This window comes from Aplidium turbinatum, chromosome 9 (assembly GCF_918807975.1).
Source record: "Aplidium turbinatum chromosome 9, kaAplTurb1.1, whole genome shotgun sequence".
Lineage (NCBI taxonomy): Eukaryota > Metazoa > Chordata > Ascidiacea > Aplousobranchia > Polyclinidae > Aplidium > Aplidium turbinatum.
Genome location: NC_137480.1, coordinates 5,118,922 through 5,137,777, shown reverse-complemented (window position 1 = coordinate 5,137,777; position 18,856 = coordinate 5,118,922). Strand labels below are relative to the sequence as shown.

Below are 18,856 nucleotides of genomic sequence, written 5' to 3'. Positions count from 1 at the left end.
TACCTTTTAGCAGTTTTTTGATTGAATTATCACGTCTTGTGTTTCTCGCATTTACTTTGTTTTGTGCCACTATCTCTTGTGCTTCTGTCTTTCTTGCGTAATCTGCCTGAGTCCTTGTCTGAACAATCAATTAATTTTACCTCTGAAATACTTGACCCGTTGTGCTGTGTAATTTTCAGTTATCATTTTGTGTGAGCGAGGCAGTTTCTCAAATGTTTAGCTTTGACCATATTTTTGCTGTGATACTATATGATTCTTTAGCATTTCTTTTAATAATGTATTTTCTTATAGGCTTGAAAAGGGCTATATGACTAGCCGAAAACGTTCGCTTTTTGTTTTTTGTTTTTATAATGTTAAATGTAGTGTTGTTGCTGAGTTATGTCTGTTTATGGTTTAAAAGAGTTACCTCTCTACCCAAATTGTAAGTTAATATCAAGTCCCAAAATACTACTAGCTCCATCTAGTGGCCACCTAAACTTGACCAAATGCAAACCATCACCAAAACTTCATTTTAAATGATAAACAATCTAAATCAAATCCAATTAAAAGAACATGTCACTGTTTATTGAAGAGCTAACCTTCATTTTTATATCTTATTTAATATAGGAGCAATCGTTGTTCGAAGACAGCCCCCCAACGAAGCTTTTTCCCAATGCATTTCAATGGCGAATCGATCGTCTTTCAGTTCACGCCCTGCGTGTTCACGATAATTAATTGTCTCCCATTTGTTCATTTCTTGCTCAATTTCAACAGATTTGCTATCGTTGAAAAGCACAAGCATATATCTAACTAACTAAGTTAATATCAAGTCCCAAAATACTACTAGCTCCATCTAGTGGCCACCTAAACTTGACCAAATTTAAACCATTATCAAAAGTTTATTTGCAATGATAAAAACATTTAACGACAACCAATTAAAAGAACATATTACTGTTTATTGAAGTGTTAACTTTCATTTTTATATCTTATTTAATATGCGAGCAATCGTTGTTCGAAGACAGCCCCCCAACGAAGCTTTTGCCCAATGCATTTCAATGGCGAATCGATCGTCTTTCAGTTCACGCCCTGCGTGTTCACGATAATTAATTGTCTCCCATTTATTCATTTCTTGCTCAATTTCAACAGATTTGCTATCGTTGAAAAGCACAAGCATATATCTAACTAACTAAGTTAATATCAAGTCCCAAAATACTACTAGCTCCATCTAGTGGCCACCTAAACTTGACCAAATTCAAACCATTATCAAAAGTTTATTTGCAATGATAAAAACATTTAACGACAACCAATTAAAAGAACATATTACTGTTTATTGAAGTGTTAACTTTCATTTTTATATCTTATTTAATATGCGAGCAATCGTTGTTCGAAGACAGCCCCCAACGAAGCTTTTGCCCAATGCATTTCAATGGCGAATCGATCGTCTTTCAGTTCACGCCCTGCGTGTTCACGATAATTAATTGTTCAACAGATTTGCTATCGTTGAAAAGCACAGGCATAGATCTAACCAACTAAGTTAATATCAAGTCCCAAAATACTACTAGCTCCATCTAGTGGCCACCTAAACTTGACCAAATGCAAACCATCACCAAAACTTCATTTTAAATGATAAACAATCTAAATCAAATCCAATTAAAAGAACATGTCACTGTTTATTGAAGGGCTAACTTTCATTTTTATATCTTATTTAATTCTTATTTAATATGCGAGCAATCGTTGTTCGAAGACAGCCCCCCAACGAAGCGTTTTCCCAATGCATTTCAATGGCGAATCGATCGTCTTTCAGTTCACGCCCTGCGTGTTCACGATAATTAATTGTCTCCCATTTATTCATTTCTTGCTCAATTTCAACAGATTTGCTATCGTTGAAAAGCACAAGCATAGATCTAACCAACTAAGTTAATATCAAGTCCCAAAATACTACTAGCTCCATCTAGTGGCCACCTAAACTTGACCAAATTCAAACCATCACCAAAACTTCATTTTAAATGATAAACAATCTAAATCAAATCCAATTGAAAGAACATGTCACTGTTTATTGAAGGGCTAACCTTCATTTTTATATCTTATTTAATATAGGAGCAATAAAAACATTTAACGACAACCAATTAAAAGAACATATTACTGTTTATTGAAGGGCTAACTTTCATTTTTATATCTTATTTAATATGCGAGCAATCGTTGTTCGAAGACAGCCCCCCAACGAAGCTTTTGCCCAATGCATTTCAATGGCGAATCGATCGTCTTTCAGTTCACGCCCTGCGTGTTCACGATAATTAATTGTCTCCCATTTATTCATTTCTTGCTCAATTTCAACAGATTTGCTATCGTTGAAAAGCACAAGCATATATCTAACCAACTAAGTTAATATCAAGTCCCAAAATACTACTAGCTCCATCTAGTGGCCACCTAAACTTGACCAAATTCAAACCATTATCAAAAGTTTATTTGCAATGATAAAAACATTTAACGACAACCAATTAAAAGAACATATTACTGTTTATTGAAGTGTTAACTTTCATTTTTATATCTTATTGAATATGCGCGCAATCGTTGTTCGAAGACAGCCCCCCAACGAAGCTTTTGCCCAATGCATTTCAATGGCGAATCGATCGTCTTTCAGTTCACGCCCTGCGTGATCACGATAATTAATTGTCTCCCATTTATTCATTTCTTGCTTAATTTCAACAGATTTGCTATCGTTGAAAAGCACAAGCATAGATCTAACCAACTAAGTTAATATCAAGTCCCAAAAAGCTACTAGCTCCATCTAGTGGCCACCTAAACTTGACCAAATTCAAACCATCACCAAAACTTTATTTTAAATGATAAACAATCTAAATCAAATCCAATTAAAAGAACATGTCACTGTTTATTGAAGGGCTAACCTTCGATTTTATATCTTATTGAATATATGAGCAATCGTTGTTCGAAGACAGCCCCCCAACGAAGCTTTTTCCCAATGCATTTCAATGGCGAATCGATCGTCTTTCAGTTCACGCCCTGCTTGTTCACGATAATTAATTGTCTCCCATTTATTCATTTCTTGCTCAATTTCAACAGATTTGCTATCGTTGAAAAGCACAAGCATAGATCTAACCAACTAAGTTAATATCAAGTCCCAAAATACTACTAGCTTCATCTAGTGGCCACCTAAACTTGACTAAATTCAAACCATTATCAAAAGTTTATTTGCAATGATAAAAACATTTAACGACAACCAATTAAAAGAACATATTACTGTTTATTGAAGGGCTAACTTTCATTTTTATATCTTACTTAATATGCGAGCAATCGTTGTTCGAAGACAGCCCCCCAACGAAGCTTTTTCCCAATGCATTTCAATGGCGAATCGATCGTCTTTCAGTTCACGCCCTGCGTGTTCACGATAATTAATTGTCTCCCATTTATTCATTTCTTGCTCAATTTCAACAGATTTGCTATCGTTGAAAAGCACAAGTATAGATCTAACCAACTAAGTTAATATCAAATCCCAAAATATTACTAGCTCCATCTAGTGGCCACCTAAACTTGACCAAATTCAAACCATTATCAAAAATTTATTTGCAATGATAAAAACATTAAACGACAACCATTTAAAAGAATATGTTACTGTTTATTGAAGCGCAAAATTTTATTTTTATACCTCATTGAATATATGAGCAATCGTTGTTCGAAGACAGCCTCCCAACGAAGCTTTTGCACAATGCATTTCAATGACGAATCGATCGTCTTTTTGGATTCGCATTGCGTGTTCACGATAATTAATTGTCTCCCATTTATATTGAAAAAATGCTAAAGTCATAGAAAGGATTAGGATCAGGCACACAAATAGCCTAATTGGTGGTGTAATGGCTTGTCCGAATCAAGTAATGTAACAAACACTGATAAATAGGAAAGCGATGTGTGCTCTAGAGCGGTGTAGAACTTTGATCTTTTGTGAGGTCGTGGAAGAATTCTTGTCACTCGGCCCGCAGTCGACATCAACTGGAAAAGTTCGGTTGAGGAAGCAAGTGATGTCAGCTCCAAGTGCAGGAACCAGAAAATTGTTCCTATTTGGATGGAGAAACTTCTGCAAATATTAAAAAGAAACAACAACCAGCGATACAGTGGGTGCGGATACTTATGTTTTGTTCAATGCTTAGCCAAATAATTTTTTCACAACACATAGGCTAAGCCGAATAAACCTAGGCTTAAATATGGATCAAAGGTAAGTAACGAAACCGTAATGAAATGACTTGGGCTTGCATTCTCGTGTTCTTTCATAACCACATGAAGTCATTTTCCCAAAGGCATCCGTGTGTGTAAACAAAATGATTCATAGGTCCAAACCTTAAACGTTGACACACAAAAATCATGTTACAAACGTAACTTTTATTAAGTTAAAAAAATAATTTTGTTTCATGCGACATTGCACTTTTGTTAGCCTAGTTTGTTTGTAATAGAATAAACATCACAAAGTATGTGGGCAGCAACTCTTTTTTATCATTAGGTAGCCCTGAAAAGGGCTGTTTTTTGGCAAATGGACGATGTGGCGGCTACAGTAATGGGTAGGACTCCCTTATGGCGCGGAGAACTTCCGGAAAATGTCGTCCCCGTGGAAACTGATGTCGCCACATAAATTCATCAAGATACCCAGGTATCATGTGTCTTGTGGTGCCACCCATTCTTTTAAATTTCCGTTTACAATTCAACCACAGGTTTTCAATGTGGTTCGTATGAACCCCTGTGGCCGAAACATAATGATGGTGATGGTTGACCGTTTGGTGGCGATATCCAAGATCTAAAAACCATACGAAAGCAACTTTAAATAAATTTCAGCGTAAAATGCTTGCTGCAATGGTTTCCAAATAGAAATAACAAAAACATGTTAAATTGGTAAATTTATTTTTAATGGATGCATAATTCTTTTGACATGAGCCATCGTGCTTTTTGAAAAGGAGCTGTGCAATTAAGTGGCGAGGTCAGTTGATTGTTTTTTCTGCTCCCAAAGTAACTTTAAATCAGTGTTTCTCAACCTTTTTTGGCCCAAAGCCCCCTTTATGAACTGGCAAAATTTTACCGCCTCCCAACAAAAACGATTAATTATGAAAAGCGAATATAAAACAATAAATATTATTTATTCTACAAAAAGTGCTCAATGCCAAGCAAAAAGACAAGCAGAGCGATATAATTATATCAAATATAGTTACCAGTCTCTAAAACCCTTACAGCCTGTTTTACCCTAAAAAGGGGATCATCAGAAGGTCCTTATTCAAATAGAATTATATTTCTATTAGAATAAGGACCTTTTGATGATCCCCTTTTAGGGTGAAACAGGCTGTAAGGGTTTTAGAGACTAGTAACTATATTTGATGAAAAGCAATATATGTTTGCGAGCATGAAAATAGTATAGGCCTACTGGTAGTCAGTGTGAACCTTGGGCTTGGTGAGAAAGTGTCAGTTTCTTTACATCCGGTGTAAAGCCAGTGAGAAACATTCGAAGATCACCTCTTATGGATATGTCAAGTGGGATTCGCTGTTTGGTATGTAGCAGAACAACATGAATCCCTTTTCCACCAGGTATGAGGTAGGAAATGCTACCACGTAGATACGTGCTCTTTGACAAAATCGTTACGCTGGGCGGTAGATGGGTTAAACCAAAATGCACCCTAGTAATCAAAACGCCCCCTTAATCCGAAGTGATCATACCGCCCCCCTGCAAAATCAAAAACGCCCCCTGGGGGGCGGTACCGCCCACGTTGAGAACCACTGCTTTAAATGGTTAACTGTTGTTAACAGTTTCTACACTATGAATAAGTTGTATCAAGTGGGACTTGGCATGACAGTTTAAGCCATATGGTTGGGTCTGATGCTATCACAACAGAAAAGTACACATTGTACTGTGATATGTCTTCAGACAAGCTAAACACAAACTGGTGGTTGAATGACCAATGGGACTGTGCAAGCAATCAATTTTGGGACATATTCTTAGGTTATTTTAAGGCTGAAAGGAATTTTTTTCACTTAAAAAGTATTTTTCGCTAGGGATGTAGATAAGAGCTACTGCTTTATTTTTGTACAATCTTGAAAAGCCTTATTACAGTAGACTTTGCTATAGATCATGGCAAAAGTATATACCTTTTTAGATTTCAATTCATTGAACCTTTAAAGTGTCTTATTTTATCATGTCTGAAAAGAAAAGCGGGTCTATTTATTGATGAAAACCAAGAAAACAAGTTCTGCTTCTTCTCTTGAGTCTCTTTCATTCCATCATACCCTTGACAATCAATTGATGTATTTAGCAAAGTGTCCCCTGGCACATAGACCCTTGTCCCATTGATCATGTATGTAAGCAACCTATGGGACAGTTGTCTGACACTTTTTAATGATGAAAAAAAAACGATAAAGAATATTAGCCTACAGTCATCACTGTTTTGATTTCATGTTATGAAACAATGACTAAACTTTGCAATAAAATTGCTTTAGTTCATGATTTGCTTTAAAATAACGTTTTATTAGAAATAATGTCATATTCGTCCCATAGGTGCCACATCTCCCCTACATATTTTTACTCTCAGTACACCTAGTCTACACAAATGTTTAATCTACATGCATTTTATGTACTTCAGTTGCTTTGTTTGCTTTGTAATCCAAGCTCAAGCATATTACGACGAAAACTGCTGCATTGGTAACAGTTCAAGTTTAGGTGGCCACTAGATGGAGCTAGTAGTATTTTGGGATTTGGTATTAACTTAGTTGGTTAGATCTATGCTTGTGCTTTTCAACGGTAACAAATCTGTTGAAATTGAGCAAGAAATGAATAAATGGGAGACAATTAATTATCGTGAACAAGCAGGGCGTGAACTGAAAGACGATCGATTCGCCATTGAAATGCATTGGGAAAAAGCTTCGTTGGGGGGCTGTCTTCGAACAACGATTGCTCATATATTCAATAAGATATAAAAATGAAGGTTAGCCCTTCAATAAACAGTAATATGTTCTTTTAATTGGTTGTCGTTAAATGTTTTTATCATTGCAAATAAACTTTTGATAATGGTTTGAATTTGGTCAAGTTTAGGTGGCCACTAGATGAAGCTAGTAGTATTTTGGGACTTGATATTAACTTAGTTGGTTAGATCTATGCTTGTGCTTTTCAACGATAGCAAATCTGTTGAAATTGAGCAAGAAATGAATAAATGGGAGACAATTAATTATCGTGAACACGCAGGGCGTGAACTGAAAGACGATCGATTCGCCATTGAAATGCATTGGGAAAAAGCTTCGTTGGGGGGCTGTCTTCGAACAACGATTGCTCATATATTCAATAAGATATAAAAATGAAGGTTAGCCCTTCAATAAACAGTAATATGTTCTTTTAATTGGTTGTCGTTAAATGTTTTTATCATTGCAAATAAACTTTTGATAATGGTTTGAATTTGGTCAAGTTTAGGTGGCCACTAGATGAAGCTAGTAGTATTTTGGGACTTGATATTAACTTAGTTGGTTAGATCTATACTTGTGCTTTTCAACGATAGCAAATCTGTTGAAATTGAGCAAGAAATGAATAAATGGGAGACAATTAATTATCGTGAACACGCAGGGCGTGAACTGAAAGACGATCGATTCGCCATTGAAATGCATTGGGAAAAAGCTTCGTTGGGGGGCTGTCTTCGAACAACGATTGCTCATATATTAAGTAAGATATAAAAATAAAGGTTAGCCCTTCAATAAACAGTGACATGGTCTTTTAATTGGATTTGATTTAGATTGTTTATCATTTAAAATGAAGTTTTGGTGATGGTTTGCATTTGGTCAAGTTTTGGTGGCCACTAGATGGAGTTAGTAGTTTCTTGGGACTTGATATTAACTTAGTTGGTTAGATCTATGCTTGTGCTTTTCAATGGTAGCAAATCTGTTGAAATTGAGCAAGAAATGAATAAATGGGAGACAATTAATTATCGTGATCACGCAGGGCGTGAACTGAAAGACGATCGATTCGCCATTGAAATGCATTGGGCAAAAGCTTCGTTGGGGGGCTGTCTTCGAACAACGATTGCTCGCATATTAAATAAGATATAAAAATGAAAGTTAACACTTCAATAAACAGTAATATGTTCTTTTAATTGGTTGTCGTTAAATGTTTTTATCATTGCAAATAAACTTTTGATAATGGTTTGAATTTGGTCAAGTTTAGGTAGCCACTAGATGGAGCTAGTAGTATTTTGGGACTTGATATTAACTTAGTTAGTTAGATATATGCTTGTGCTTTTCAACGATAGCAAATCTGTTGAAATTGAGCAAGAAATGAACAAATGGGAGACAATTAATTATCGTGAACACGCAGGGCGTGAACTGAAAGACGATCGATTCGCCATTGAAATGCATTGGGCAAAAGCTTCGTTGGGGGGCTGTCTTCGAACAACGATTGCTCGCATATTAAATAAGATATAAAAATGAAAGTTAACACTTCAATAAACAGTAATATGTTCTTTTAATTGGTTGTCGTTAAATGTTTTTATCATTGCAAATAAACTTTTGATAATGGTTTGAATTTGGTCAAGTTTAGGTGGCCACTAGATGGAGCTAGTAGTATTTTGGGACTTGATATTAACTTAGTTAGTTAGATATATGCTTGTGCTTTTCAACGATAGCAAATCTGTTGAAATTGAGCAAGAAATGAACAAATGGGAGACAATTAATTATCGTGAACACGCAGGGCGTGAACTGAAAGACGATCGATTCGCCATTGAAATGCATTGGGAAAAAGCTTCGTTGGGGGGCTGTCTTCGAACAACGATTGCTCCTATATTAAATAAGATATAAAAATGAAGGTTAGCCCTTCAATAAACAGTGACATGTTCTTTTAATTGGATTTGATTTAGATTGTTTATCATTTAAAATGAAGTTTTGGTGATGGTTTGCATTTGGTCAAGTTTAGGTGGCCACTAGATGGAGCTAGTAGTATTTTGGGACTTGATATTAACTTAGTTGGTTAGATCTATGCCTGTGCTTTTCAACGATAGCAAATCTGTTGCAATTGAGCAAGAAATGAATAAATGGGAGACAATTAATTATCGTGAACACGCAGGGCGTGAACTGAAAGACGATCGATTCGCCATTGAAATGCATTGGGCAAAAGCTTCGTTGGGGGGCTGTCTTCGAACAACGATTGCTCGCATATTGAATAAGATATAAAAATGAAAGTTAGCCCTTCAATAAACAGTAATATGTTCTTTTAATTGCCCAGTAAACATTGATTGTTGGGGCAACATTGGCAAGAAGGTGGCCGCAACATTGGCAAGATGCAGACGCCAACGTTGGCAAGATGTTTTTTGCACCATTTGGATGCATCTGGCCAGCGTTGGCGTCTGCATCTTGCCACCGTTGGCTTCTGCATCTTGCCAACATTGGATTATGCATCTTGCCAACGCTGGCTACTGCATCTTGCCAACGTTGCCTTCTGCATCTTGCCAACATTGGCAAAATGTTTTATGCACCATTTGGATGCATCTGGCCAGCGTTGGCGTCTGCATCTTGCCAACGCTGGCTTCTGCATCTAGCCAACCTTGGCTTCTGCATCTTGCCAACATTGGCTTCTGCATCTTGCCAATGTTGGCAAAATGTTTTATGCACCATTTGGATGCATCTGGCCAGCGTTGGCGTCTGCATCTTGCCACCGTTGGCGTCTGCATCTAGCCAACGTCGACTTCTGCATCTAGCCAACGTTAGCTTCTGTATCTTGCCAACATTGGCAAAATGTTTTATGCACCATTTTGCTTCATCTTGCCAACGTTGGCATCTGTATCTGGCCAACGTTGGCAAGATGGCTTGTGCACCATTTTGCTTCATCTGGCGCCTAAATTCTGGTTGACTTTTATGCACCATGACGCTGCTTCATCTGACCTATTGACTATTGTGATGCCCGCGCTTTGACCAAGGTTGGCCATGCGAAGCAAGCTGGTGCATAAAACATCTGAACAGCATTGGCATTTACATTTGCCAAACGTCTCTGTACCTAAACTTCGCTCATCACCAAAAGTTTATTGTTGAACCTAGCTAATCCTTGGGCGAAAGAACAGCAGCAACACGGATTTATAAGCAACACTCCTCCCTTTGTGACAAAGCAAAGTAACAGACGAGCTTCTTATATTTTCACATTTATTAGAAACAAGCCACATCAAATCGTATTGACAGATGGATATTCATTGCACATCAGCAGCTTTTTCTTGCGTATCTTTATCATTCTGAATTCCTGCGAATGAATAAAAATATTTAATTCAAGAGGGCTGTTTGGCAACAGTGTAGGATTTTGATCAGTTGTCGTCCAGGATAATACGAAGTTAATTGACAATCTGCAATATCAATGTAATATCCCTCTCTCCAACGTGCGTGACAAAAAACTTATTATTCGATTCTGCGCCACGCAGAGCGATAATCAAGTTCCAATACATTCTAATTGCGTGTACAGATAGTTATTCAACAACTAAAGCAACACATTCGCAGTTGTCTTTCAAACATACAACAAGCTCACCAAAAGTTAGTTTTTGCCATTTTCGGCCACCTTGCCTGTCCTTCCAATTTCGAAATCACTCTGAAACTCTTCATCAATTTGCTGCACGGCAGCAGCTTTGTCGTGCGCCATCACCATGTCTAATCATGAAAGTAAAAAAGAAGTGTTAAATCAGTATATAAATGCCGACATAGCCTACTAACCACCGTGTTCGTTGTTCACATTAATGCGAGTACACCACTAAAACATTTTCATACATTACTCAATACTCTTCACAATTACATCATACATTAATCAAAAGAGCAAAATGGCATAGTTATGACATAATCATTTAGTCGTAGTAGAAACATTTATGCGTACTCACCAAGAACAACCTTTTTCAGATTCTTTTTTAAACAATCAAACGAGTGCTTAGACTTCACGATGTTTTTTTTTTCTTTCTTTGTTCTCGACATGACTTGAACTGTGTTGTGTTCGATAATAATAGTTGGAATAAGTCCACTGATACAATCGCTTGCATGTTTGCCAACAACTTGACTTAAATTTGCCACCTGCAAAATGTAAATCGAATGTAATGACAGGGGTTTCATCCATCATATTAAAAAGCTTCAGCACTTGTTACAGAAATTTTCGACTGTTACAAATGACAGCCAACGTTTAAAGTTTTATTTGGGATTCCAGTCGTCTGTTGTGTTGCGTATGTAGGTTGCAGTGTAGGCTACTGTAGGCTATGTTGTCGCAATGGGCGCAAAATAAAACATGTTATTATTATTATTATTCAGTTGACGGCAATGAAAGCTACATTTGCAAATACTTTACAACCATCACAGACCTATCCACACGACATAAAAATACAAACACATTCAAGCAGTCAAGCAAACACTGCCGGAGCAGCAGAATCAAAGATTGAGCAAAACCCTACACATGTTGTGGGACATCACAAGCTCTGCTACTTTGCTGATATCTTCTTAGCACTCATCTAGGAGCACTGGCACTAAATTTGTCACGAGAACATTTCATATGAAAGTTTTCCATTGGTCATTGAGTTTTATAACTTTCTCTAAATTGAGTTTTATAACTTTCTTTAAATTGTGTAAACGTAGCCTAGTGACAAAAACGACTTTACACAATTATTTCAGGTTCAATGAATAAAAGACATTCACTTACCAGGTTTTCATAAACATTATCGTAAGTCATTCCTATAGTTTCATTTTGATCATTTCTAAAACTTCTTTTGGCTCATTTCTAATTGATCATTTCTAAAACTAATATCTCAATTGAATTCGATTTTTTATATTTTCGATGCAAAAAGCGAAAATTCCTCTTAGCGCTGTTCACATAAGCATTGTGCTTTTGGCTCTCCACGTAATTGTGTATTGCGCACAACCGCCATGCTTGAACAGTCGAAGTGAATCGAGTGACGTCATAATCCCTTTAGCAAAGGATTAAGTCATGGCCTTTGTCTTCCTTCATCAAAACAAACCAAGTTCTTCTGCTAAATTGCATCTCCTCACGTTGATATAACACATCGCCGCATTCTAAAGCTTTGTTGCCTATTTCACTTCAACGCGTCATATTGACCAGTCAAAGTTTAAGTAGTGACGTCATAATGGAGTTTTCACAACAATTATTGTGCCTGCAGTGTTGTTCTATGCACCGCCGGAGGAGAAAAACGATTCGCCGGATCGTTGAAAGTAAAAGTAGCGATCGTTTTGTGAAATCTCGCTTCAAGAAATTGAGGAGAGATTTCGACGCAACATGACTGCTCCTGAAGCTGGGAATTGCCCACCAGTGGCGGTGTCAGGGGAGTTCAGGGAGTACTTTTGAACTCGGGCCCTGGATAATGTTAGGAGCCCGTAACTTCTTCAAGGTGTCCGGAAAAACAAACAAACTACCGCGTATATTTAGATGTAGTGCGTTATTCTTAAAATTGTTTAGAGGCCCAAAGATCTCATTGGTACCGGGCCCAAATTATCTTCTCACTGGCCTGGTCTGTAGCAAATGATGGTGTACATTTGCATAAATTGAAAGAAAACTTTAGAATAGTTGTTCAATTGGCACAACGTAGGCAACATTTCTAACCGATGTTTGCTCACACAAACATATTTTTAAACAAAACCGCATAAAAAAGGTTTGTAGGCTATTGATATTTTTTAAAATGGAAATAAGTAATAAAAGCATTGGCTACTCTTCTGACCAACGCTGGTCTTAAATATTCATAGTATACTTGTACGGTATCAGAAAATAATAACAGCATTGATAGCCTATTATTAAAATTTAAAATTGTAGCAAAATGATGGCATAGCTTACATTTGCTTAATTTGAAAGAAAACACCGAAATTGTTATGAATTGGCACAACGTTGGCAATGCTTCTGACCGATGTTAGCCAATCACACAACTGTGTTTTGAAGCAATGCCACATGAAAAGATGTTTGTGTTAGTATTTTTCAGGTTTGAAACAAATAAACCTGAAATAAAATCTTTGAGACCTTTTTGAACGCTTAATAAGAAGTATTGAAATTGTTGGCAATGTTGGACGAAATTGCCGACCTTGTGCCCTCACATCCAGCATATAGCCAACGTTGCAATTGTTTATGTTGTGGAAACGTGTAGGCTAATGGAAACTTTAAACTGTTTCGGTATCAAGCACGTTATCGCGTTCGCGTTTTGTTGCTCCTATCTTTTTCTAGACCTCTGCTCAGTTTGGCATAAACAAACTGAAATGAAACTACTTTGTTGGCAAAGCATTGGCTACTCTTCTGACCAACGCTGGTCTTAAATATTCATAATATACTTGTACGGTATCAGAAAATAATAACAGCATTGATAGCATATTATTAAAATTTAAAATTGTAGCAAAATGATGGCATACATTTGCTTAATTTGAAAGAAAACACCGAAATTGTTATGAATTGGCACAACGTTGGCAATGCTTCTGACCGATGTTAGCCAATCACACAACTGTGTTTTGAAGCAATGCCACATGAAAAGATGTTTGTGTTAGTATTTTTCAAGTTTGAAACAAATAAACCTGAAATAAAATCTTTGAGACCTTTTTGAACGCTTAATAAGAAGTATTGAAATTGTTGGCGTATTGTTGGCAATGTTGGACGAAACTGCCGACCTTGTGCCCTCACATCCAGCATATAGCCAATGTTGCAATTGTTTATGTTGTGGAAACGTGTAGGCTAATGGAAACTTTAAACTATTTCGGTATCAAGCACGTTATCGCGTTCGCGTTTAGTTGCTCCTACCTTTTTCTAGACCTCTGCTCATTTTGGCATAAACAAACTGAAATGAAACTACTTTGTTGGCAAAGCATTGGCTACTCTTCTGACCAACGCTGGTCTTAAATATTCATAATATACTTGTACGGTATCAGAAAATAATAACAGCATTGATAGCCTATTATTAAAATTTTAAACTGTAGCAAAATGATGGCATACATTTGCATAATTTGAAAGAAAACACCGAAATTGTTATGAATTGGCACAACGTTGGCAATGCTTCTGACCGATGTTAGCCAATCACACGACTGTGTTTAGAAGCAATACCACATGAAAAGATGTTTGTGTTAGTATTTTTCAAGTTTAAAACAAATAAACCTGAAATAAAATCTTTGAGACCTTTTTGAACGCTTAATAAGAAGTATTGAAATTGTTGGCGTATTGTTGGCAATGTTGGCAAAATGTTGGACGAAATTGCCGACCTTGTGCCAACATACCCAGCATACAGCCAATGCTGGCCCAGCAATCAATGTTTGCTGGGTGGTTGTCGTTAAAATGTTTTTATCATTGCAAATAAACTTTTGATAATGGTTTGAATTTGGTCAAGTTTAGGTGGCCACTAGATGAAGCTAGAAGTATTTTGGGACTTGATATTAACTTAGTTGGTTAGATCTATGCTTCTGCTTTTCAACGATAGCAAATCTGTTGAAATTGAGCAAGAAATGAATAAATGGGAGACAATTAATTATCGTGATCACATAGGGCGTGAACTGAAAGACGATCGATTCGTCATTGAAATGCATTGGGCAAAAGCTTCGTTGGGGGGCTGTCTTCGAACAACGATTGCTCGCATATTAAATAAGATATAAAAATGAAAGTTAGTACTTCAATACACAGTAACATGTTCTTTTAATTGGATTTGATTTAGATTGTTTATCATTTAAAATGAAGTTTTGGTGAAGTTTTGGTTGAAGTTTTGATGGTCAAGTTTAGGTGACCACTAGATGGAGCTAGTAGTATTTTGGGACTTGGTATTAACTTAGTTGGTTAGATCTATGCTTGTGCTTTCCTACGATAGCAAATTTGTTGAAATTGAACAACAAATCAATAAATGGGAGACAATTTCTTTCCGGTGTGTTTCAGTGCATTTCCACCCCGCTCTTCCTCTTTCATAATAGTCTATTCCAATATGGGTGACGTCATCATTTTTTCCGGTTGACCAACAGGGCGTCTTGTGCAAGAGCACCCACCGATGTTTCATCTATAGTCTGTTCTTTATGCTAAGGTTCTAGTTTTACTGAACTTATTTTTTATATTTTCCTTAACTTGTTCACTAACTATGCATCTTTGCCAGAAAGTAGAAGTTTAGTTACAACTTACAAACTTTATGAAAAGCTGAGGCAGTTACAGTTATGCAGCTTAGTTTAACAAAATTAGGTAGGCTATAAGCTACAATGTTTTCGTTTCAAGGAGCTTTTATCTGTTCATGAAGTCATTGATTACACAGAAAATTCACAACAAACTGCCATTACCAATCTATGTTTCCTTTAAGTTTCTGCCCAGTTTCCTTGAAGCATGTTGTGGGTAAAGTAGGCAGAAAATTGTATTTCTTCCAGGTTTATTAAAGTTAGCAAATAGAGTAGGCCTATTTAATAAATCTCCATGTATATGTTCAGTTGTATGCAATGTTACTCACTACTGGTAAGTTAGTTTAACAGCTTCAGTCAATTTTGAATGTTGATACTACCTGTAGCCTACTTTATATTACAAATCTTCATGTATTTTTTTGCTTGCCAGCAACATGTCTTCTGTCCACTCATCATTTTCTTATAGATAACATAACATATCAATATTCACAAAAAATTACTTCACTGATATGATATGTATATATTTTCTTAAATACCAGTACCAAAGCTAATCTTTGTAGAATGTAATGTTATTAATTTGTGTGGATTACTTACTGTGTAGATAACTAACAAATCTTAACTAACTTAAATACCGTACTAACCTTCAATAGGCTACTGGTAGTACAACAATTTTTAATAGATTGACTGCCCAGTTTCAACAACTGTTTAGTTTTGTAGCATCTTTATTTAATACATGCATGATGGGGGATCTTTATTTGTTATGCTTTGATTTATTTCTCGAGATGTTTTGATTTTTGCAATACATACCATACATCTTGAGAATTCATGATCTGCATGTCAGTACAAAGTAGTTAACATGGGGATACTGCCAACTTCTTGTATCATATATGCCATGGTTTTGTAGATCTAGCAAAGTATTTACTTTCATGTGGAAATGATTTTGTAATCTTTGGCTGGTTTACAACAGACCCATTAGAAAAGTGCTTCAGTAAACTTCGACAAGGGTCTGGAGGTACCTATTTCATTACTGCTCAGTCAGTTTTGGAAAAGGTAAGAATTCAACACGCGAAGCTCTCACTGCAATTAGATTTATATAAAGTTTGATGTTGCCGAAGGTCATGCTTTTGAAATGTGTCGAAAATTTATTTCCTGTAACTTTCTATCCATATCTGAACGACATTGCTTTTTCATGACATTGTCTCATTGTCGCACATTGGCTAATGTATTTTTAAAGAACTATGCCCTGTTGCAGTCTCCCAGATGCTCAAAAGAATGTGCATTGAAAGTGCTAAAACTTTTATAGAATATAGTCTATATTATACATGTTGATAACTAAAAGCATAATGTTTCTTTGAATCTTTATTTAGCTGATGTGATGTTATAAAAATGCCTTGTAGTTTATTTGTATATTTTTCCAGGTAAGCTTTTACTTTCCATGCAACTTTTAATGTTTTTAAACAACATTTCTACTGTATATATCTATTTAGTAAGTATTTTCTACTTCGTTATATGGCTGCATTTATCAGTGGTAATCATTTACCATCTAAAATTAACCACTTCTATAGTTCTATTGTAGTAAATCACAATATAATTGTGACTCATCATTTGACTTTCTCTCCTACTCGTTCATTTTGTAAAATTACAGCTTCATATTCTATTTAACCTTATTGTTTTTGCATTTTAGGCAGTCACTCTAGGGCTAGGCAGACTGGCTTCATTGATTAATTTATTGACTGTTGATATTTGAAGAGTTGAGCTTAAAGTTTTGAAGTATAGCTCTGTCTGTCAGATGAATATGACAACAGAATTTCACCATTTCTAAGTGAGTACTGAGTATATGGCAGAAGAACATCGCACTATCAATGGTATGAACTACAGAGACCAACGCCGATCCTGATCAACCAACACCAGGTGCCTCTCCCTCCATCAACTGATGACTCAGAGATAACCATGTATCAGATTCAGAGGGTGAACACTGACTCATTTTGATGTGACTAGAACTGCTTACATGCTTATTGTTTTATGTATATGTCTAATTGTCTAAACTCAAAACTATGCTTGGATAAAATCACCAGCAGGCATATTTTTGTTTACTAGTTTCTACTGCTCTAATCTCACTGTATTTTCTGATTGTATAGGAGAGTTGGATGTAATATCTGTCTAGAAGGCCAACACATAAGATCTTTTGCAGCGCGATCTAACGAACGGTATAGTTTGAGCCAGGCGCGGATCTATGGGGGGGCTCGGGCCCCCCCCAAAATTTTGTGAGAAATTGTTGAATGGTTTGATATGCTTCTAAACAGCTGATATTAGTCCCACATCCGACTTACAGGCCTCCCTTTGGCACGCGTGTGATGTCACGATATTGAAATTGATGCTTTCAGTCTCTATGTCTCTAAAACAGAGTTTGCCTAATTTTAAGCGAGTTTTGCCAATACCAAACATTTAAACATCTCAGCCAGAAATTAGCAACAAAAAAACATAGAGACTTAGCTTTATTACCGAACAAATGCCAAAGAAAACATGATATTATCCTTTTGCCATGCCACTGGAGAGCACCATTTTACAGGAATATTTATACCCATATTTTTGTTGAAAATGCTCTCAGAATGCACCAAATTCAAAGTAATTTTTCAAAATTTTCTGGGGGAGGCCCCCCGCCGCTGGGTGTCGCCTGTAGCAAACACGCCGTCGGGCTTCGCCTGCCGGCCGGCAAAACCCCCCAAATTCCTGGCTACGCCACTGATTGTTCATATCTGTATTATCTTTTTATTGCTTTTTAATTCATTTTTTAATTTTCTGTCTCCCCCCCCCAAAAACAACTCCTAGATCCGCACCTGGTTTGAGCAACCTCCGGCTCACCTGCATTATACTGTGAAGGCATGATTCAATTGAAAACTATTGATCAGCACGATTTTGTTTAAATTGCTATTAATGTTGCATGGAAATTAGTTGCAGATATGTATGATGCTCAGTACTTTATTTCTACCATGTTTAAATTTTTCTGTGCTTTTATACTGTTAATGGTTTTATATTTTATGCATCCAGTACTTGAATTTTTTGAATTACAGTACGTATAATACTGTTTAAAGTCAATAGGGGAAATGCAGAAAACTGATTCGTAGAAGTTGTTGTCTATCAACATTATGCAGCGATTCCACTGTCATTTGCTTACCTAAACTACTAAAACTGCTGCTATTACTAAATGCTATTTGTAATAAAGTAAAACATATGACGATCAACTTATATCCATGTGATATTGTTTGTATATTAATTACAATAATTAATAAATTTTGACGAAACATCACCTAACTATCAATAACGTTCCAGGAAAGTGACAAAATCGTGTTTTTTTACACAAAGCATATAGGCCGTCAGTCAGATCTCGTGCGTGCACGATGCGCTGGCCTCTATTATAGCTCGCCGTGGTTTGAACAAAACAAACATAGCTGAGCAACATCCAGAGGAGGGCACTAGCGCGCTACTTTTTCGGTACTGCTTAATGTTTTCTCATAGACTTTGCACTTGCTTTAGCATGCAGTTTCGTAATATTCATTTGTTTCATTGAACATAATAAAACGGCAATAACACATTTATTTTCTTCGTGATTTGTTCATAAAAGACTTGTATTCAATATTTAACTTAAATTGTTAAAAAGGGTGCACACTTAAACTTTGCCATGGGATGAGCGCCATTTTGCATAGGTACGCCACTGGCTCCCTGGCATCAATTCTTGTAGCAGAGCCTTAAACGTTGGCTTGTTAACAAATGA

The 18,856-nt window shown here is 36.4% G+C and overlaps 1 protein-coding gene across 1 annotated transcript; it reads right to left on the bottom strand.

Annotated features, from left to right (window-relative positions):
* Positions 1 to 10,516: 10,516 nt before the first annotated feature.
* On the bottom strand, positions 10,517 to 17,952 carry LOC145777482 (uncharacterized). Its single transcript, XM_082588862.1, has 3 exons — positions 17,947 to 17,952; positions 10,854 to 11,040; positions 10,517 to 10,629 (listed from the first exon to the last, which is right to left on the bottom strand). The coding sequence occupies exons 1-3, from the start codon at positions 17,950 to 17,952 to the stop codon at positions 10,517 to 10,519; spliced, it is 306 nt and encodes a 101-aa protein (XP_082444988.1).
* Positions 17,953 to 18,856: the final 904 nt, after the last annotated feature.